Source organism: Lissotriton vulgaris, chromosome 3_1 (genome assembly GCF_964263255.1).
Source record: "Lissotriton vulgaris chromosome 3_1, aLisVul1.2, whole genome shotgun sequence".
Taxonomy (NCBI): Eukaryota; Metazoa; Chordata; class Amphibia; order Caudata; family Salamandridae; genus Lissotriton; species Lissotriton vulgaris.
The window spans coordinates 376,791,659-376,814,269 of NC_141689.1; the positions used below are offsets into that span (position 1 = coordinate 376,791,659).

Genomic DNA, 22,611 nt, shown 5'->3' on the forward strand with positions numbered 1-22,611 from the left:
AGCTCCACTCTGAAGCTCTACTCTGAAGCTCTACTCTGCACTCTGAAGCTCCACTCTGAAGCTCCACTCTGAAGCTCCACTCTGCACTCTGAAGCTCCACTCTGAAGCTCCACTCTGCACTCTGAAGCTCCACTCTGAAGCTCCACTCGGAAGCTCCACTCTGAAGCTCCACTCTGAAGCTCCACTCTGAAGCTCCACTCTGAAGCTCCACTCTGAAGCTCCACTCTGAAGCTCCACTCTGAAGCTCCACTCTGAAGCTCCACTCTGAAGCTCCACTCTGAAGCTCCACTCTGAAGCTGCACTCTGAAGCTCCACTCTGAAGCTCCACTCGGAAGCTCCACTCGGAAGCTCCACTCGGAAGCTCCACTCTGAAGCTCCACTCTGAAGCTCCACTCTGAAGCTCCACTCTGAAGCTCCACTCTGAAGCTCCACTCTGAAGCTCCACTCTGAAGCTCTACTCTGCACTCTGAAGCTCCACTCTGAAGCTCCACTCTGAAGCTCCACTCTGAAGCTCCACTCTGAAGCTCCACTCTGAAGCTCCACTCTGAAGCTCCACTCTGAAGCTCCACTCTGAAGCTCCACTCTGCACTCTGAAGCTCCACTCTGAAGCTCCACTCTGAAGCTCTACTCTGAAGCTCTACTCTGAAGCTCTACTCTCCACTCTGAAGCTCCACTCTGAAGCTCCACTCTAAAGCTCCACTCTGAAGCTCCACTCTGAAGCTCCACTCTGAAGCTCCACTCTGAAGCTCCACTCTGAAGCTCCACTCTGAAGCTCCACTCTGAAGGTCCACTCTGAAGGTCCACTCTGAAGCTCCACTCTGAAGCTCCAGCTCCACTCTGAAGCTCCACTCTGAAGGTCCACTCTGAAGGTCCACTCTGAAGCTCCACTCTGAAGCTCCACTCTGAAGGTCCACTCTGAAGGTCCACTCTGAAGCTCCACTCTGAAGCTCCACTCTGCACTCTGAAGCTCCACTCTGAAGCTCCACTCTGAATCTGCACTCTGAAGCTCCACTCTGCACTCTGAAGCTCCACTCGGAAGCTCCACTCGGAAGCTCCACTCGGAAGCTCCACTCTGCACTCTGAAGCTCCACTCTGCACTCTGAAGCTCCACTCTGAAGCTCCACTCTGAAGCTCCACTCTGAAGCTCCACTCTGAAGCTCCACTCTGCACTCTGAAGCTCCACTCTGCACTCTGAAGCTCCACTCTGAAGCTCCACTTTGAAGCTCCACTCTGAAGCTCCACTCTGAAGCTCCACTCTGAAGCTCCACTCTGAAGCTCCACTCTGAAGCTCCACTCTGAAGCTCCACTCTGAAGCTCCACTCTGAAGCTCTACTCTGAAGCTCTACTCTCCACTCTGAAGCTCTACTCTGAAGCTCTACTCTCCACTCTGAAGCTCCACTCTGAAGCTCCACTCTGAAGCCCCACTCTGAAGCTCCACTCTGAAGCTCCACTTTGAAGCTCCTCTCTGAAGCTCCACTCTGAAGCTCCACTCTGCACTCTGAAGCTCCACTCTGAAGCTCCACTCTGAATCTGCACTCTGAAGCTCCACTCTGCACTCTGAAGCTCCACTCTGAAGCTCCACTCTGCACTCGGAAGCTCCACTCGGAAGCTCCACTCGGAAGCTCCACTCGGAAGCTCCACTCGGAAGCTCCACTCTGAAGCTCCACTCTGAAGCTCCACTCTGAAGCTCCACTCTGAAGCTCCACTCTGCACTCTGAAGCTCCACTCTGAAGCTCCACTCTGAAGCTCCACTCTGAAGCTCCACTCTGAAGCTCCACTCTGAAGCTCCACTCTGAAGCTCCACTCTGAAGCTCCACTCTGAAGCTCCACTTTGAAGCTCCACTTTGAAGCTCCACTCTGAAGCTCCACTCTGAAGCTCCACTCTGAAGCTCCACTCTGAAGCTCCACTCTGAAGCTCCACTCTGAAGCTCCACTCTGAAGCTCCACTTTGAAGCTCCACTCTGAAGCTCCACTCTGAAGCTCCACTCTGAAGCTCCACTTTGAAGCTCCACTTTGAAGCTCCACTCTGAAGCTCCACTCTGAAGCTCCACTCTGAAGCTCCACTCTGAAGCTCCCCTCTGAAGCTCCACTCTGAAGCTCCACTCTGCACTCTGAAGCTCCACTCTGAAGCTCCACTCTGAAGCTCCACTCTGAAGCTCCACTCTGAAGCTCCACTCTGAAGCTCCACTCTGAAGCTGCACTCTGAAGCTCCACTCTGCACTCTGAAGCTCCACTCGGAAGCTCCACTCGGAAGCTCCACTCTGAAGCTCCACTCGGAAGCTCCACTCGGAAGCTCCACTCTGAAGCTCCACTCTGAAGCTCCACTCTGAAGCTCCACTCGGAAGCTCCACTCGGAAGCTCCACTCGGAAGCTCCACTCTGCACTCTGAAGCTCCACTCTGAAGCTCCACTCGGAAGCTCCACTCTGAAGCTCCACTCTGAAGCTCCACTCTGAAGCTCCACTCTGAAGCTCCACTCTGAAGCTCCACTCTGAAGCTCCACTCTGCACTCTGAAGCTCCACTCTGCACTCTGAAGCTCCACTCTGAAGCTCCACTCTGCACTCTGAAGCTCCACTCTGAAGCTCCACTCTGCACTCTGAAGCTCCACTCTGAAGCTCCACTTTGAAGCTCCACTCTGAAGCTCCACTCTGCACTCTGAAGCTCCACTCTGCACTCTGAAGCTCCACTCTGAAGCTCCACTCTGAAGCTCCGCTCTGAAGCTCCACTCTGAAGCTCCGCTCTGAAGCTCCGCTCTGAAGCTCCGCTCTGAAGCTCCACTCTGCACTCTGAAGCTCCACTCTGAAGCTCTACTCTGCACTCTGAAGCTCCACTCTGAAGCTCCACTCTGAAGCTCCACTCTGAAGCTCCACTCTGAAGCTCCACTCTGAAGCTCCACTTTGAAGCTCCACTTTGAAGCTCCACTCTGAAGCTCCACTCGGAAGCTCCACTCGGAAGCTCCACTCTGAAGCTCCACTCTGAATCTGCACTCTGAAGCTCCACTCTGCACTCTGAAGCTCCACTCGGAAGCTCCACTCGGAAGCTCCACTCTGAAGCTCCACTCTGAAGCTCCACTCTGAAGCTCCACTCTGAAGCTCCACTCTGAAGCTCCACTCTGAAGCTGCACTCTGAAGCTCCACTCTGAAGCTCCACTCTGAAGCTCCACTCTGAAGCTCCACTCTGAAGCTCCACTCTGAAGCTCCACTCTGAAGCTCCACTCTGAAGCTCCACTCTGAAGCTCCACTCTGAAGCTCCACTCTGAAGCTCCACTCTGAAGCTCCACTCTGAAGCTCTGAATTCCACTCTGAAGCTCCACTCTGAAGCTCCACTCTGAAGCTCCACTCTGAAGCTCCACTCTGAAGCTCCACTCTGAAGCTCCACTCTGAAGCTCCACTCTGAAGCTCCACTCTGCACTCTGAAGCTCCACTCTGAAGCTCCACTCCGAAGCTCCACTCTGAAGCTCCACTCTGAAGCTCCACTCTGAAGCTCCACTCTGAAGCTCCACTCTGAAGGTCCACTCTGAAGCTCCACTCTGAAGCTCCACTCTGAAGCTCCACTCTGAAGCTCCACTCTGAAGCTCTGAAGCTCCACTCTGAAGCTCCACTCTGAAGCTCCACTCTGAAGCTCCACTCTGAAGCTCCACTCTGAAGCTCCACTCTGAAGCTCCACTCTGAAGCTCCACTCTGCACTCTGAAGCTCCACTCTGAAGCTCCACTCCGAAGCTCCACTCCGAAGCTCCACTCCGAAGCTCCACTCTGAAGCTCCACTCTGAAGCTCCACTCTGAAGCTCCACTCTGAAGCTCCACTCTGAAGCTCCACTCTGAAGCTCCACTCTGCACTCTGAAGCTCCACTCTGAAGCTCCACTCGGAAGCTCCACTCTGAAGCTCCACTCTGAAGCTCCACTCTGAAGCTCCACTCTGAAGCTCCACTCTGAAGCTCCACTCTGAAGCTCCACTCTGAAGCTCCACTCTGAAGCTCTGAAGCTCCACTCTGAAGCTCCACTCTGAAGCTCCACTCTGAAGCTCCACTCTGAAGCTCCACTCTGAAGCTCCACTCTGAAGCTCCACTCTGAAGCTCCACTCTGCACTCTGAAGCTCCACTCTGAAGCTCCACTCCGAAGCTCCACTCCGAAGCTCCACTCTGAAGCTCCACTCTGAAGCTCCACTCTGAAGCTCCACTCTGAAGCTCCACTCTGAAGCTCCACTCTGAAGCTCCACTCTGAAGCTCCACTCTGAAGCTCCACTCTGCACTCTGAAGCTCCACTCTGAAGCTCCACTCTGAAGCTCCACTCTGCACTCTGAAGCTCCACTCTGAAGCTCCACTCTGAAGCTCCACTCTGAAGCTCCACTCTGAAGCTCCACTCTGAAGCTCCACTCTGCACTCTGAAGCTCCACTCTGAAGCTCCACTCTAAAGCTCCACTCTAAAGCTCCACTCTAAAGCTCCACTCTAAAGCTCCACTCTAAAGCTCCACTCTGAAGCTCCACTCTGAAGCTCCACTCTGCACTCTGAAGCTCCACTCTGAAGCTCCACTCGGAAGCTCCACTCGGAAGCTCCACTCGGAAGCTCCACTCGGAAGCTCCACTCTGCACTCTGAAGCTCCACTCTGAAGCTCCACTCTGAAGCTCCACTCTGAAGCTCCACTCTGAAGCTCCACTCTGAAGCTCCACTCTGAAGCTCCACTCTGAAGCTCCACTCTGCACTCTGAAGCTCCACTCTGAAGCTCCACTCTGAAGCTCCACTCTGAAGCTCCACTCTGAAGCTCCACTCTGAAGCTCCACTCTGAAGCTCCACTCTGAAGCTCCACTCTGAAGCTCCACTCTGAAGCTCCACTCTGAAGCTCCACTCTGAAGCTCTGAAGCTCCACTCTGAAGCTCCACTCTGAAGCTCCACTCTGAAGCTCCACTCTGAAGCTCCACTCTGAAGCTCCACTCTGAAGCTCCACTCTGAAGCTCCACTCTGAAGCTCCACTCTGAAGCTCCACTCTGCACTCTGAAGCTCCACTCTGCACTCTGAAGCTCCACTCTGAAGCTCCACTCTGCACTCTGAAGCTCCACTCTGAAGCTCCACTCTGCACTCTGAAGCTCCACTCTGAAGCTCCACTTTGAAGCTCCACTCTGAAGCTCCACTCTGCACTCTGAAGCTCCACTCTGCACTCTGAAGCTCCACTCTGAAGCTCCACTCTGAAGCTCCGCTCTGAAGCTCCACTCTGAAGCTCCGCTCTGAAGCTCCGCTCTGAAGCTCCGCTCTGAAGCTCCACTCTGCACTCTGAAGCTCCACTCTGAAGCTCTACTCTGCACTCTGAAGCTCCACTCTGAAGCTCCACTCTGAAGCTCCACTCTGAAGCTCCACTCTGAAGCTCCACTCTGAAGCTCCACTTTGAAGCTCCACTTTGAAGCTCCACTCTGAAGCTCCACTCTGAAGGTCCACTCTGAAGGTCCACTCTGAAGCTCCACTCTGAAGCTCCACTCTGCACTCTGAAGCTCCACTCTGAAGCTCCACTCTAAAGCTCCACTCTGAAGCTCCACTCTGAAGCTCCACTCTGCACTCTGAAGCTCCACTCTGAAGCTCCACTCGGAAGCTCCACTCGGAAGCTCCACTCGGAAGCTCCACTCGGAAGCTCCACTCTGAAGCTCCACTCTGAAGCTCCACTCTGAAGCTCCACTCTGAAGCTCCACTCTGCACTCTGAAGCTCCACTCGGAAGCTCCACTCGGAAGCTCCACTCGGAAGCTCCACTCTGAAGCTCCACTCTGAAGCTCCACTCTGAAGCTCCACTCTGAAGCTCCACTCTGAAGCTCCACTCTGAAGCTCCACTCTGCACTCTGAAGCTCCACTCTGAAGCTCCACTCTGAAGCTCCACTCTGAAGCTCCACTCTGAAGCTCCACTCTGAAGCTCCACTCTGCACTCTGAAGCTCCACTCTGAAGCTCCACTCTGAAGCTCCACTCTGAAGCTCCACTCTGAAGCTCCACTCTGCACTCTGAAGCTCCACTCTGAAGCTCCACTCGGAAGCTCCACTCGGAAGCTCCACTCGGAAGCTCCACTCTGAAGCTCCACTCTGAAGCTCCACTCTGAAGCTCCACTCTGAAGCTCCACTCTGAAGCTCCACTCTGAAGCTCCACTCTGAAGCTCCACTCTGAAGCTCCACTCTGCACTCTGAAGCTCCACTCTGAAGCTCCACTCCGAAGCTCCACTCCGAAGCTCCACTCTGAAGCTCCACTCTGAAGCTCCACTCTGAAGCTCCACTCTGAAGCTCCACTCTGAAGCTCCACTCTGAAGCTCTACTCTGCACTCTGAAGCTCCACTCTGAAGCTCCACTCTGAAGCTCCACTCTGAAGCTCCACTCTGCACTCTGAAGCTCCACTCGGAAGCTCCACTCGGAAGCTCCACTCGGAAGCTCCACTCGGAAGCTCCACTCTGAAGCTCCACTCGGAAGCTCCACTCTGAAGCTCCACTCTGAAGCTCCACTCTGAAGCTCCACTCTGAAGCTCCACTCTGCACTCTGAAGCTCCACTCTGAAGCTCCACTCTGAAGCTCCACTCTGCACTCTGAAGCTCCACTCTGAAGCTCCACTCTGCACTCTGAAGCTCCACTCTGAAGCTCCACTCCGAAGCTCCACTCCGAAGCTCCACTCTGAAGCTCCACTCTGAAGCTCCACTCTGAAGCTCCACTCTGAAGCTCCACTCTGAAGCTCCACTCTGAAGCTCCACTCTGAAGCTCCACTCTGCACTCTGAAGCTCCACTCTGAAGCTCCACTCTGAAGCTCCACTCTGCACTCTGAAGCTCCACTCTGAAGCTCCACTCGGAAGCTCCACTCGGAAGCTCCACTCGGAAGCTCCACTCTGAAGCTCCACTCGGAAGCTCCACTCTGAAGCTCCACTCTGAAGCTCCACTCTGAAGCTCCACTCTGCACTCTGAAGCTCCACTCTGAAGCTCTACTCTGAAGCTCCACTCTGAAGCTCCACTCTGAAGCTCCACTCTGAAGCTCTGAAGCTCCACTCTGAAGCTCCACTCTGAAGCTCCACTCTGAAGCTCCACTCTGAAGCTCCACTCTGAAGCTCTGAATTCCACTCTGAAGCTCCACTCTGAAGCTCCACTCTGAAGCTCCACTCTGAAGCTCCACTCTGAAGCTCCACTCTGAAGCTCCACTCTGAAGCTCCACTCTGAAGCTCCACTCTGAAGCTCCACTCTGCACTCTGAAGCTCCACTCTGAAGCTCCACTCTGAAGCTCCACTCTGAAGCTCCACTCTGAAGCTCCACTCTGAAGCTCCACTCTGCACTCTGAAGCTCCACTCTGAAGCTCCACTCCGAAGCTCCACTCTGAAGCTCCACTCTGAAGCTCCACTCTGAAGCTCCACTCTGAAGCTCCACTCTGAAGCTCCACTCTGCACTCTGAAGCTCCACTCTGAAGCTCCACTCTGAAGCTCCACTCTGCACTCTGAAGCTCCACTCTGAAGCTCCACTCGGAAGCTCCACTCGGAAGCTCCACTCTGCACTCTGAAGCTCCACTCTGAAGCTCCACTCTGAAGCTCCACTCTGAAGCTCCACTCTGCACTCTGAAGCTCCACTCTGAAGCTCCACTCGGAAGCTCCACTCGGAAGCTCCACTCGGAAGCTCCACTCTGAAGCTCCACTCTGAAGCTCCACTCTGAAGCTCCACTCTGAAGCTCCACTCTGAAGCTCCACTCTGAAGCTCCACTCTGAAGCTCCACTCTGCACTCTGAAGCTCCACTCTGAAGCTCTACTCTGAAGCTCCACTCTGAAGCTCCACTCTGAAGCTCCACTCTGAAGCTCCACTCTGAAGCTCCACTCTGAAGCTCCACTCTGAAGCTCCACTCTGAAGCTCTGAATTCCACTCTGAAGCTCCACTCTGAAGCTCCACTCTGAAGCTCCACTCTGAAGCTCCACTCTGAAGCTCCACTCTGAAGCTCCACTCTGAAGCTCCACTCTGAAGCTCCACTCTGAAGCTCTGAATTCCACTCTGAAGCTCCACTCTGAAGCTCCACTCTGAAGCTCCACTCTGAAGCTCCACTCTGAAGCTCCACTCTGAAGCTCCACTCTGAAGCTCCACTCTGAAGCTCCACTCTGAAGCTCCACTCTGAAGCTCCACTCTGAAGCTCCACTCTGCACTCTGAAGCTCCACTCTGAAGCTCCACTCTAAAGCTCCACTCTGAAGCTCCACTCTGCACTCTAAAGCTCCACTCTGAAGCTCCACTCTGCACTCTGAAGCTCCACTCTGAAGCTCCACTCTGAAGCTCCACTCTGAAGCTCCACTCTGAAGCTCCACTCTGAAGCTCTACTCTCCACTCTGAAGCTCCACTCTGAAGCTCCACTCTGAAGCTCCACTCTGAAGCTCCACTCTGAAGCTCCACTCTGAAGCTCCACTCTGCACTCTGAAGCTCCACTCTGAAGCTCCACTCTGAATCTGCACTCTGAAGCTCCACTCTGCACTCTGAAGCTCCACTCGGAAGCTCCACTCGGAAGCTCCACTCGGAAGCTCCACTCGGAAGCTCCACTCGGAAGCTCCACTCGGAAGCTCCACTCGGAAGCTCCACTCTGCACTCTGAAGCTCCACTCTGAAGCTCCACTCTGAAGCTCCACTCTGAAGCTCCACTCTGAAGCTCCACTCTGAAGCTCCACTCTGAAGCTCCACTCTGAAGCTCTACTCTCCACTCTGAAGCTCCACTCTGAAGCTCCACTCTGAAGCTCCACTCTGAAGCTCCACTCTGAAGCTCCACTCTGAAGCTCTACTCTGAAGCTCCACTCTGCACTCTGAAGCTCCACTCTGAAGCTCCACTCTGAAGCTCCACTCTGAAGCTCCACTCTGAAGCTCTACTCTGAAGCTCCACTCTGAAGCTCTACTCTGAAGCTCCACTCTGAAGCTCCACTCTGAAGCTCCACTCTGAAGCTCCACTCTGAAGCTCCACTCTGAAGCTCCACTCTGAAGCTCCACTCTGAAGCTCCACTCTGAAGCTCTACTCTCCACTCTGAAGCTCCACTCTGAAGCTCCACTCTGAAGCTCCACTCTGAAGCTCCACTCTGAAGCTCCACTCTGAAGCTCCACTCTGAAGCTCCACTCTGAAGCTCCACTCTGCACTCTGAAGCTCCACTCTGAAGCTCCACTCTGAATCTGCACTCTGAAGCTCCACTCTGCACTCTGAAGCTCCACTCGGAAGCTCCACTCGGAAGCTCCACTCGGAAGCTCCACTCGGAAGCTCCACTCTGAAGCTCCACTCTGAAGCTCCACTCTGAAGCTCCACTCGGAAGCTCCACTCGGAAGCTCCACTCTGAAGCTCCACTCTGAAGCTCCACTCGGAAGCTCCACTCGGAAGCTCCACTCGGAAGCTCCACTCGGAAGCTCCACTCGGAAGCTCCACTCTGAATCTGCACTCTGAAGCTCCACTCTGCACTCTGAAGCTCCACTCTGCACTCTGAAGCTCCACTCTGAAGCTCCACTCTGCACTCTGAAGCTCCACTCTGAAGCTCCACTCTGCACTCTGAAGCTCCACTCTGAAGCTCCACTCTGCACTCTGAAGCTCCACTCTGAAGCTCCACTTTGAAGCTCCACTCTGAAGCTCCACTCTGCACTCTGAAGCTCCACTCTGAAGCTCCACTCTGAAGCTCCACTCTGAAGCTCCACTCTGAAGCTCCACTCTGAAGCTCCACTCTGAAGCTCCACTCTGAAGCTCCACTCTGAAGCTCCACTCTGCACTCTGAAGCTCCACTCTGAAGCTCCACTCTGAAGCTCCACTCTGAAGCTCCACTCTGCACTCTGAAGCTCCACTCTGAAGCTCCACTCTGAAGCTCCACTTTGAAGCTCCACTCTGAAGCTCCACTCTGCACTCTGAAGCTCCACTCTGCACTCTGAAGCTCCACTCTGAAGCTCCACTCTGAAGCTCCACTCTGAAGCTCCGCTCTGAAGCTCCGCTCTGCACTCTGAAGCTCCGCTCTGCACTCTGAAGCTCCACTCTGAAGCTCCACTCTGAAGCTCCACTCTGAAGCTCCACTCTGAAGCTCCACTCTGAAGCTCCACTCTGAAGCTCCACTCTGAAGCTCAACTCTGAAGCTCCACTCTGAAGCTCCACTCTGAAGCTCCACTCTGCACTCTGAAGCTCCACTCTGCACTCTGAAGCTCCACTCTGCACTCTGAAGCTCCACTCTGCACTCTGAAGCTCCACTCTGCACTCTGAAGCTCCACTCTGCACTCTGAAGCTCCACTCTGCACTCCGAAGCTCCACTCTGAAGCTCCACTCTGAAGCTCCACTCTGAAGCTCCACTCTGAAGCTCCACTCTGAAGCTCCACTCTCCACTCTGAAGCTCCACTCTGAAGCTCCACTCTGAAGCTCCACTCTGAAGCTCTACTCTCCACTCTGAAGCTCCACTCTGAAGCTCCACTCTGAAGCTCCACTCTGAAGCTCCACTTTGAAGCTCCACTCTGAAGCTCCACTCTGAAGCTCCACTCTGCACTCTGAAGCTCCACTCTGAAGCTCCACTCTGCACTCTGAAGCTCCACTCTGAAGCTCCACTCTGAATCTGCACTCTGAAGCTCCACTCTGCACTCTGAAGCTCCACTCTGAAGCTCCACTCTGAAGCTCCACTCTGCACTCTGAAGCTCCACTCTGAAGCTCCACTCTGAAGCTCCACTCTGCACTCTGAAGCTCCACTCTGAAGCTCCACTCTGAAGCTCCACTCTGCACTCTGAAGCTCCACTCTGAAGCTCCACTCTGAAGCTCCACTCTGAAGCTCCACTCTGAAGCTCCACTCTGAAGCTCCACTCTGAAGCTCCACTCTGAAGCTCCACTCTGCACTCTGAAGCTCCACTCTGAATCTCCACTCTGAAGCTCCACTCTGAAGCTCCACTCTGAAGCTCCACTCGGAAGCTCCACTCTGAAGCTCCACTCTGAAGCTCCACTCTGAAGCTCCACTCTGCACTCTGAAGCTCCACTCTGAAGCTCCACTCTGAAGCTCCACTCTGAAGCTCCACTCTGAAGCTCCACTCTGAAGCTCCACTCTGAAGCTCCACTCTGAAGCTCCACTCTGAAGCTCCACTCTGCACTCTGAAGCTCCACTCTGAAGCTCCACTCTGAAGCTCCACTCTGCACTCTGAAGCTCCACTCTGAAGCTCCACTCTGCACTCTGAAGCTCCACTCTGAAGCTCCACTCTGCACTCTGAAGCTCCACTCTGAAGCTCCACTCTGCACTCTGAAGCTCCACTCTGAAGCTCCACTCTGCACTCTGAAGCTCCACTCTGAAGCTCCACTCTGCACTCTGAAGCTCCACTCTGAAGCTCCACTCTGCACTCTGAAGCTCCACTCTGAAGCTCCACTCTGCACTCTGAAGCTCCACTCTGAAGCTCCACTCTGCACTCTGAAGCTCCACTCTGAAGCTCCACTCTGAAGCTCCACTCTGAAGCTCCACTCGGAAGCTCCACTCGGAAGCTCCACTCGGAAGCTCCACTCAGAAGCTCCACTCTGAAGCTCCACTCTGAAGCTCCACTCTGAAGCTCCACTCTGCACTCTGCACACGCAATTTTGGGTGGGCGACAGGTAAAACACCAAGGCTGTCTAACCTGGATTCCACCTCATATCTCTTTCATGAACCACCATACATGTCCTGCCCATTTATTTCACTCATGCATGGGTTTTTTTAATCCCTGCTTTCTCCCTTTGTCAGCGTTTTACCGTCATTTTCTTTATCAGTCTTCACCCCGTTTCTCTCTCTTATTTTGGATGGAGGCTGGTGTTAAAACAATAATAAGTGCGGGTTTTCAAATACGAGCGCTGGTGGACCCCTGCAACCAGCTCAGCTGCTCAAAGTAAGCACGGTATAATCTTCATGCCTCCTACTTTCCCTGCAGCCAACCATCTCCTCGGATGACGGGCTGCCGGCGATACCTCCCTGCAGCTTGGTTTGACCTTCATGCCCTTTCCCGGCGGGTGCCCTCAATCCCGGACCAGATTCGGGGGCGTTCCCGAGAAGAGGCTTTCGGCTGACGTAGCCAAAAGCCAAAGAATCTCGGGAACGCCCCCGTGTCTCCTCCGGCATGGACGGACAGGCCCCTCGTCCAATGGCTAGGCTCCATTTATGGAGCCAGCCAATGAATGACGAGGGCCGACCCAAACCCACACTACAGTTCTCATTAGGTTTTTGCCTGCGCAAAAAAGATGCGCAGAGCGCATCTTTTCGCGAGGCAAAACCTAAAAAGGCAAGCTTATGCCCATGCCCACTCCTAAAAGACCTTGGCAGAACATCAGCTTAGACTTTGTTACCGGATTGCCATCAGATCAGGGATAAACAGCCATATTTGTGGTTATCAATAGCCTCACAAAATTGGGGCATTTTATCCACTGTGTAAACCTTCCCACTGCAGGACAACCTGCAAAGTTGTTGTTGAATAATGTCATTCGATTACATGGAGTGCCAGAAGTCATTGTGTCGGACAGAGGGCCGCAGTTCGTTGCCAGATTCTGGAAGATATGGTGTCAGGCACTCCACATCCAATTCAAGCCAAGCTTTGCACGAGCTACCACCCTCAGACTGATGGTCAAACGGAAAGACTAAATCAAACCTTGAAAAAGTATCTCCGTTGCTACGCTAAGGAAGCCCAGGAGTCATGGGTATCTCTGTTGTGGATGGCGGATGTGGCATATAACAACGCCTGGCACAGCGTGTGGGGGTGTGTCTCCATTTTGTGATACTTATGGCTTTGATGCAAGAATCCTTCCTGCAGGCCCTCGAACCGCTTCACTTGGTGCGCCCCATCAGCTTAGCCAAACCCACCCACCAAAAAGTCTTGGTGCGTTCGCCAGGGCCGGGCGGTGCTCCAGTCTCTGAAAAACCAAAGGCCGAGGGACACTGTCTGGTTTTCACGGAGCTGCGCCTGCATTGCGTGTTAAAAAAGTACATCCCCCAGGATCCTCTGGGGTGGGAGGAGGGGAGGAGGTATTTTAGCCAACGAGGCCTGCCCACTGTTGCGCGTAATTCTGTCGGTTTCCTGTTTGGCGTTTCGTCCTGAGCTGGAGTGTTGCTGCGCGCTGTGAGGGATCCCGGTTCCCACCAGGGTTTCCCCGTATCAGAGCCTGAGAGGGGCATTCTAAGGTAGGATTCTTGAAGTGAGCTGCCTCGCGGAGTGCTGTGGTGAATACTCCACGCTACTGTGTTTTCTTTGTTTTTAAGGACTACTAACTTTCCAGAAGCGGAGCGCGGTGGTTACTGGAAGCACGTGCTGCCGTTTTCTCATTTTCATTTTGCTCAACAGGTTTTCTTGTTAAAGCGGAGCGTGGTGGTTAAGGACCACGAGTTGCCGTTTTCTATGTTATTGGATTAAAGTCTTCCTGACAAAAATAGGAGTGCTATGGCAATGGAGTCCACGCGCCGCCTTATTCTTGATTTTCTTCATTACTGACGCGGATCGCTGTGGTGGACGCAACCACGCGTTACCGTGTTCCTGATTACCAACTGTCATAAAAACGTATTCATTGGAAGCGGAGCACAGTGGTGGGGTTAACCACACGTTTCCGTGTTCCAAGGTGTTGATTGTTGTAAACTGTATTCAGAATTATTGTGCAGGTGTTTTCTGCTACGCTGGGCCACTATCTTTATTCTACATTTGCATCACATGCCACATAGCAGGGCGGAGTGTTGTGGTTATTGCCTCCCACGCACCACCGTGTCTGTGGATTGCTTCGGTGATATTGTGATAGGGGTTAAATACCTTTACTAAGAAGAAGGGATTCTTTTTTTTTTTCTTTTTTTTTAAACCTTTATTGCAGCATTCATGAAATACAACCTACAACCTCCAGGGCCGGCCGCTAAACAGTAGTAAACCTCGACGTTTCATAACACAAAACAGCTCTTCAGCCGACAACCCTGAGGTCCGGCAGCGATTCAGGATGGATATTGTATCAGGACGCATTGATAAAGCACAGGATATAATAAAGGTCTTCTTTTTATAATATTGAAATGATCGGATCAGGTGCCATACTTTCTAACAACAGGATACGGGGGGCAGGCCAGGGAAACAGGATATGTGTGTGGAAACAGCCATTTGTGGGTCTCTGGCGTTAATACCTATATATCATTGTAAACAATAAAACAGTATACATTTTTGTGACCGCCAGTCCTCAGGGGCCGCCCGCCCAGTGATACGAGTAACAGAAGAACTTGGACACTAATTTCAGAACACAATGAAATCAGAATAAAACACAGAGCATACCGATCCTAAGGAAATATGGGAAGGGAGAAAAAGACCATAGAAACAAAAAAGGAAAAATAACCCCCCCCCCTCCAACCCCCCACCCTGCACCCCTGCCGATGGCTATAGCCTGACCCACTAGCAGCATGCCGGTCGCCCTACTAACCTAAACCCTAAAAGAAGGTGAAAGAAGAAGAATGGAGGAGGGCCTAATCATACGGTGTTCCCGACCCCTTGGCTCCCCCGCCAAAACACAGACACCCCCTACAGCCAAAGACGGATGTGAAGCAACTGGTACAAAAATCAAGAGGGGGCATCGTGATACACCGCCCAGCTTCCATTATTAAACATTTCCAATTCGAACTTCCATTACCAGTGTTCCAAGCCAGCCCAGGCTAGTTTATTCAACCTTGACCCTTTCGAATCATCACACGAACCCTCCCCAGCGAAACCCCAGAGGACACAAACAAGTCATAGAGGAGAGGGAAAGCATCGAAAGTCAATCCATTACCCCCGGTGGCTAGTGACTCCAAGAGGTCTTCACGCACGGAAAATTCCTCTCTCCAAGTTGGACTGTCCCGATAGTTCTTGCCCCGGAATCCTAGAACATCCAGAAAAGGGGGATACAACCACAAGATGGGGGAAGAGTTTACAGCACAGTTATCCGGGGGGGGAACGCCCTTCGAGACCTCCGAAGTCAATGATAATGAAAGGCACTGTGATACACTTGTGGTCCCGAGGACAGCGTCTTCCTGGGCGCCATCCGTTGAATCCGATATTAACCTCCACACTCGATCTCGCACGGGGTCCTCGCCCGAAGTCAAAATGGCCGCGGCTTGAGGGGTTGTTGTTTGCTGGTCCGACCGTAGGGCAGGGTCCGGTACCTTGAACAGGATCCCAGTCAGACTGACATCCATTTTAGCCATTAGCACAGTCACTTGCGAGTGAAACGCCCAAAGTTCTGCTAATATTGTTTCCAGCGTTGGCCCAGACGCCGGTCGATCCACTATACCACGTTCAGTGGCAGGCGCAATCGACTCCCTGGGTAAATCAGCCATTTTCGGGGGAACGAGCAGGATACTGAGGGGGCAAGCGTGGACAGCAACCCGTAGTTATCCACAGCCGGGAGAGCCTGGCGCAGCACCGCAGTCCGGGGTCCCAACCTGCCGAACCCCGGCTGGAATCTATACCGGGTCCGCGGTACAGGGATCCCCACACTCAATCAGCAGCAGCAGGTCACTTCTCTCAACGCTGGGCACGGAAAACAATAGCCACCAAATTTGGGCGTAGACAGTCTCCATGGCGGTAGACCGGACCCTGCCAGGGTCTCTCAGCCGATGTTGTTGAACTGCAACCCGGCCTTACAGTTACTCGAGGCCCCGGCTTCACCGCTGGAACAGGCCACGATCTTTAACTCGGTGTAAGTCCGTAAAATCAAATGATAAAAGCTTGGGGATTTCACCACCGGAGCGAGGAACACTTCATCCAGGTAGAGGCTGGGTGTAGAATCAGGATATCATACAGGATCTCGTGACGGGATACGGAGGTCGGCGGAGCCGGGAACCTAAGCAGCCATATTGGTTGCCGTCGTAGCTCATCCCGAAGAAGGGATTTTTATCATTGTTTTTTCTTTACTACTTTGGAGATCAGAGAGAAGAGGTTTTTTTTCATGGACTAGACCAATAGAAACCCATTTCTCGGATTGAGCCTGCTTGATTCTTGGTATGCCTGTGGTGGTAATCCGACATATGATATAGAAGATGGGGGTTATCTAATTTCTGATTATGTTCTATGTTTTCCAGGTTAGCTATGCTGCAGGTGAAATACCTTGAGTACATCAAGTGGATATTATATTTCTGTTTGAGAGTAGTTTGGTGTTATATGCACTGTTTATATTTATGTCTTTTGTCATTTCAGGCTCCCTTCCTTGCTGTCCCTTCCCTTTCCTTTCCCTCGCCAAATGACTCGAACACTCTGTGTATTACATTCAGAGTGTTGGTGACATTGGGAGGTGGACCATTATTTGCGACAACTGGATTCTGTGAAGCACAGCCTGACAGACACACTCTCCGCACAGTCAGGCAGCGGCCTCAACTCCGCGAGGACAGCAAGAGGGCCTGATCCCGAGCCACAATGCAGCCTCCCGACCACCTGAGAAGCTATCTGCGTGGGTCCACTGCTATAAATACTGCCTCAATACAATGCCTCTGGTCTGCTCCTTAGCTGGATTTCTTCTCCTGTGAAGCCCAGTAGGCTGCCTGCGCCATTGCCGTAGGCCGAAGGTCCTCCCTTATTGACCAGGGCCGCACAGCAGTCAACCACCACACCTACTGACTGATCTCGCTGCTACCAGTGCCAACCAACTCCAGGAATAGCCACTGACAATCACCGTCAGGCCTCTGGTGCACACGCTCTTACCTTCCTCTCAGGGTAGTGCACTGAACTGAACTACCTATTGGGCCGCATCCAGACTCCCTCCATCTTGTCTGGCATCACCTCTGGTTGCCCACGAGATCACTCTCCAAGCAGTAAGGGCCTTGCAAATCCTGCCACCTGTGCTCGCTCGCGTATGCTGCTTGCTTCTCGACTGGTGCTCCTACGGACGCATACTGCAGCCGCTGGGGCCCCTGCTGATTACACCCCACCCAATGCAGTCTGCCTCCGCAGCTGCTCGGGCTCACCAATCCCTGTCCCCGGCACTCGCCTCCTCCTCCCCCCTGGAGTATGTGTGGCGCAGGTCCGAAGCAGGCAGCGCCATTAGGGTCTCAATGCATCACTCGGCCACCGCATCGTTAAAGCAACAACCCAGCTCATTTAATGTTTTCTCTGTCCCCTGGGGCTTCTACAATCCCGCGGTTGGGATTCTGTTGCAGGGAAAAGGTTGCGTAGCGGATACATTTACCAGATTATGGTGAGTGCATGGCGGAGCGAAGTTAAAGCGCATCCGCCATGTTTTCCCTGCAAGTCACGCCGATACAAGACACTTCTATGATGGGGAACTGCATTATGCAAGAGACAAGGGGGCAGAGCGTCTTAAGTATCTTACTGCTCAGGGCCTGGTTGACCTACTCGAAATTCTAGGAGCGAGCAACATGTTAATCGAACAATGTTCGAACCTGGCTCTGACTATTTTGAAATATACTAAGGCCAGGTGATCCCCCATTTACCTAGCTTTCATAGATTTATCCACCACCATGTTTATCCACCATGGCTAATGTTGCTGGATCAAGGAATGCCCGCACCCCGGGGACTTTCTTGTCCACATACACTCAGACCTCTCAGCTCGGGTCCATTTGAACTCTTATGGGGAGTTTTCTTCTGATTTCCTTGTTGAAATTTAAAATCTGATTCTCTTGTTTTTTGATTGAGCTATGGATCATCCATTTTCACCCCTGCCCTACTTTCAGCCCCGGCTTTATCCTGGACACCGCACCTGCATAAACATTGGTAAAAAATCTAGATTAGGGTATTGCAGGCTATGTATACATGCGGAGTCAGCGCAAAAGAACAGCTGGTGTCTGCTCGGGGTTTTTCAGACAATGGTAAATCCTCAAGTAAAGTTTACCCATTTAGCATATCTTGTTGTGCAGCCTTAGGATGCGACGATTGCACAAGGCACCAAGGCTGTTGATTCTTACTGTTACCTCATGTGTGTGTTTTTCCCAAAGACCTATTTACCTCTGGGCGTCACTTGTTTGTGATCTTTTGCTATAAAAACCTATGTAACCATCATTCAGTGCGCTTCCTCCTTGAGTATCTCTATGGTGCATACCGGATGAGGCCCCATTCATGAATGCAAGTACATGACCTTTGGTTTGTACTTCCCTCCAGTGTCGATTCCTCCTTACTTGTTAAAGAACCCGTGGACGAAGGGTGACCCTGCACCAGTGGGTTTTAAATAATCTGCTTCCACATTCCTTTGAAGAGTGACGTGAGGCAGGAGTGCATATTGACACCTTTATTATTTATTTTATGTATTAATGGTTTAACAGCCCACTTATCTATCACCCACCCAGACATACCCCGAATCACAGGCTCCCCAATTCCTGCTTTAACTGTACACTGATGGTGCGATATTGCTGGCCCTCACTCCAAATGCATCGAGACATCAGGTGGACTGTTTTGCCTCTTATGTGCAACCTGAACTTAAAAACTAAGTCTCACATCATCTCCTGTGGCCCGGGCAAACTAAGGCTAAATAAAATCAGTTCTAACAGCCATGTCTTGATGACTGTTGATAACTTCTGTTATCTAGGGCTAACTTTTAGCTCATCAGGTTTGTGGAACCCCCACGGTGCCCAGGCTGGCGCAAAATTAAATAAATCCACCGGTACAGTCTGTGACCTCATTAGACCGGATATCAGGACTATGTTCCCACCATTGAAGATATATAATTCATAATGCATTACTGTAGCCATCTATGGTGCAGGAGTTTGGGGTTTTAGTAACTGCTGTTCCTTACAGGCTGAGGAAAAAAGCTTTTTGTGATGGTTGCGGAGTTCACCGCCGTCCACCTCTAGTTTCATTACCTACATCGAGTTAAGTAAGGAATCCATATAAGATAAGATTCATCTGGCACCACTTTTATTATGGATCAGCACTTGGTCGAACCCAGCTGCAAAGCTTTGTAAGGACATTATATCTGACTGTCTGACATTGGACAAGGCCTGTTTTATACTTTGGTTGAGTTATATACAGGACACTTTTGAATCCCTTGGCATATATCCTCTTGGTTTAGCGACCCCAGCCTTATTTCCAAAAATGCCAAGAAGGAGGTGAAAACACTATTCAAGGACTACTGCTCAAACACCAGGCTGAAAAACAAGTTATCCAAACACTCAGTTTTGCATTATTGTAGTGTTTTATACATAGATGATTCCCCCTTGGATCGATCTATGGATTTTTCAAGATGGGAGCGGTCACTTCTTCTCCATTTCAGAACAGGGTCAATTTACTGGTCCCCTTTTTTTAAACACTTTTTAGACCTAAAGGGGAACATAGTTTCCTCCTGCCCCAGTGATAATCAATCTGCGCAGTCAATATTGCACTTTATCTTTTTTGAAAAATTGCATAATCTAGCACGAAAGCTATTTCTGATACCCTTGTTACAGAGGATAGGTCTCCGATGTTGTAGACCATCTCTCATCCACCAACGATTCTCCAAGTTCACCTGAAATTGTTTTCAGTGCTGTGCCTTCTTGGATGTGGTTATAAGGGCCAGATAAACCATGATGGGTTGGCTCGTTAGTATTTTATATCCAATGTGGCTTGGTATATGGAGTTTGGACGAGATGTTCTGGCCCAATTCTGGGGATGGTAGGAGCGCATATTGGTAGGAGCGCATAGAGGACCCTATTTTAGGTTTTTTGTTCTCTTTCATTCCCTTTTCTCGCCTGTTAAACCTCAGCCCCTCCCTATATGAGTGTAATGAAGCTCTGAAATTTGATTACATCTGCCACCCCTTTGCTTATCTTAAACATGGTCATTTGATGAATTGAGGAATGTTAAAGTTGTTTATGCACTCATATCTTGTTTACCTGTTTTTAATGTGTTTATTTTAAAATCTATGTGAATATATGCATGTGCAATATTTCTATGTACTTTTATGGTCCATTTGTATTTAGACCGAATAAAGTTATATTGAATTAACTCCCATTTTGTACCAAATCTCTCCTATTTGCTGCTCTCCTCACGACATTCTAAACCTCACCTTGCTGCCTCTGATCTCTAAACATTCTGCTTGAAACAATCTAAGGTGGCAACCTATTACTAAGGTTAGCACTACAATCTTACTTCATTTAGCTGTACCCATTAATGTGCCCCATATGCAGGACTAGAATAAATACATATTTTGTGTTCTCTATAAAAGCAGAAAATATAAGTGATTAGAAGAAAAATATATTTTACCTAACAGAAAAATCATATGAATGACAATAATCACTGCAACTATAATATCAATTTATATTTTACCTGTGAAGGTGTAGAGCATCACAAACGATGGGTAATGCTTTTGGCAGAACAGAAATTGTCCTTTCTTGTCCATATTCTTTCAAACTAGCAGATTCGATGTTTCTGTCATTATTATAGCTTAATTCAGTTTTATTGACAATATGCGTATTGTAATAATTGAATGCCAAAGATAGTGGATATTTCCATTCTTCTGGGTAGGAAGACACTGAGAATTGCTGTACAACCCGGGTACACTGTAACGCATCTTTTGTGAATGGTTTTGAAGACATATCCTCAACTTCAGCAAAATATGCACTGTCTTTTTTGGTTCCAACTGTACTGTGGGTAATCTCAGGTTCATTATCCTTAGGAGTAAATTCTTTTGAGATTGTTTCCATAATGCTACTGTGCCCATTGCAAACTTCATTACTCTTGCGGTTTGAACTCCTGCTATGGTTGTCCAGTTTCAAAGTAGGTGACTTGGATTTTTGACTGACTCTACACAAAAATTCAACTGTAAATGATTGCTGAAGTTTTGTAAGATAAAGACAAGCAAGGCCATCTAAGGAGGAAACCTTTACAATCCCTTCATGCTGAGGTTCCACGTGTTCATCAACACTGTTAGGCCATTTAGCTTCTGAGATGTTCGGGATAACGTTCTGTAAAAAGCAAAAACAATGAAAGAAAATTATATAATGCGAGTCAATATCATTAAAAAGGCATTCTATTCCTCATCAAATACAGAGAAGGAAAGTGGTCTTCCCATAATATAGCTCATAGCCTGCTTTGATACTATACATGTGAGGAAGTAAATAAATGGGGTTGCCTCGCAGGCCCAATTAGCCTTCCATGCTGCAGGAGTTACTATCCACATCATTTCAATGCACAAGCAGAGACTGATCCAGCATTTCTCATATTAGTTCACTTCAGGTCTTTAGACACAGTTTCTTTACCAGAAAATTTCAAACAAATACAAATTGCAAAAACACACTTCACCTCTTCTTTCGGAGTTTTCTGCGTAAACAACTTATGTGTCTATAACCTTCTCTTCCCTTCATTATCTCTTTCTCACACTCTTTCTGCTACTAGATCTAGAGTTCATTTACCACTACTTACACAAACTTCCTATCACTCCCAAGTTTACTTTCTATATTTCTTTCACAACTCTCATCCCTACCTAAACACTATGCCACATATTTCCAAATCACAAATACACTACAAAATACACCATTAATTCCACGACTAACAATTCCAATTAAAACCACATAATTCCATAACTACCAGCATACATCCACTACAAACAAAAAACATTTGTAAAAAACAATATCTTTTACAATGCAAATAGCTCTAAATTTCACAAATAAGAGACCGATTGCATTGCAAATGCTTGTTTAAACAATGGCAGCCGTTTAGTATGCAAGAAGACTGCACTACTGCCTCCTTAATTAGAAAATAGTCCAGGTGGATCTGAGCCTTGGATGAACAGAAAGGAAGATCAAACAGTCACCTAAACAAAATGCATGGGGCTAGGTCCAACCACCTTTTTATTAGCAGGGCGAACCATACTACCCGTACATTGAGGGCATACATTGCCTCTGATAACATCCAAAAGCGGCTTTCCAACTCGCCAGGTTAAATTTCCTTCCAAGGAGTGTCACATCAAATACTCAAACGCTTGCCATACGTTTCAGTGTAGCTAAATGTACTAACCAGCTTACTCCTTCATGAAACCACACCTCCAAACACTTATTAGATATGGTTTTAACTTAGTCTCCCTTCACAAATCATTTTCTGATCTTACACAGATTCCTGTTTTGGTGGCAGGCCCTCCAGTTGGACAGAGCCTTGCCAATCTTGCAAACATATAAGTGAGGATGTACCCGTTTTCAAACTCCTATTCGTGTGCATTTTCCTAAATAAGAACACATTATTACCAAGTTTGATCTGTTTCCATATGTCGTACAACGCTCACAAGGCCTTCCACGACAACGGACCAGCATACCTGAAAAGCCGACTCAAATTCAACGCACCCCAAAGAACCCTACCATCAGCCCAGCTCTCCTACGCCACAGTCCCCCGCACCAGAAAGACCAGATCAGGAGGCCGCTCCTCCACCTTCCGCGCAGCCAGAGCCTGGAACGACCTTCTGCTCCACCTCAGACAGATAACACCGCTCCCCATCTTTGCAAGATACCTCAAAACCTGGCTCTTAAACAGACCCCTCCTTGATGGACTGGAACCTGAGACCCCCAGCGCCTTGAGACCCTTACGGGTGAGTAGTCGTGCTTAACAACTAACTGATTAATTGATTGATTGTTTAAATGGCTCTATTGGGTCACTTCACGGTTATCCAGTTTTCTAAAGTCTGTTTCTATTAACACATTCCAACTGATTCCACCATAAAAGGAAAACAATCCTCAACAGCAAGAAAACAACTGAACTTCATAGCCTGCTCTATTGCTTCCTAAAATTAT

The 22,611-nt window shown here is 50.2% G+C and overlaps 1 protein-coding gene across 1 annotated transcript in view; it reads right to left on the reverse strand.

Annotated features, from left to right (window-relative positions):
• The window catches only part of C3_1H5orf34 (chromosome 3_1 C5orf34 homolog), a 377,197-nt gene that overhangs the window by 297,340 nt on the left and 57,246 nt on the right, over nt 1-22,611 (reverse strand). Inside the window, exon 4 of the mRNA XM_086962940.1 lies at nt 20,159-20,796. Coding sequence (XP_086819066.1) covers nt 20,159-20,796 — 638 coding nt within the window. The remainder of the gene's footprint in view (nt 1-20,158; nt 20,797-22,611) is intronic.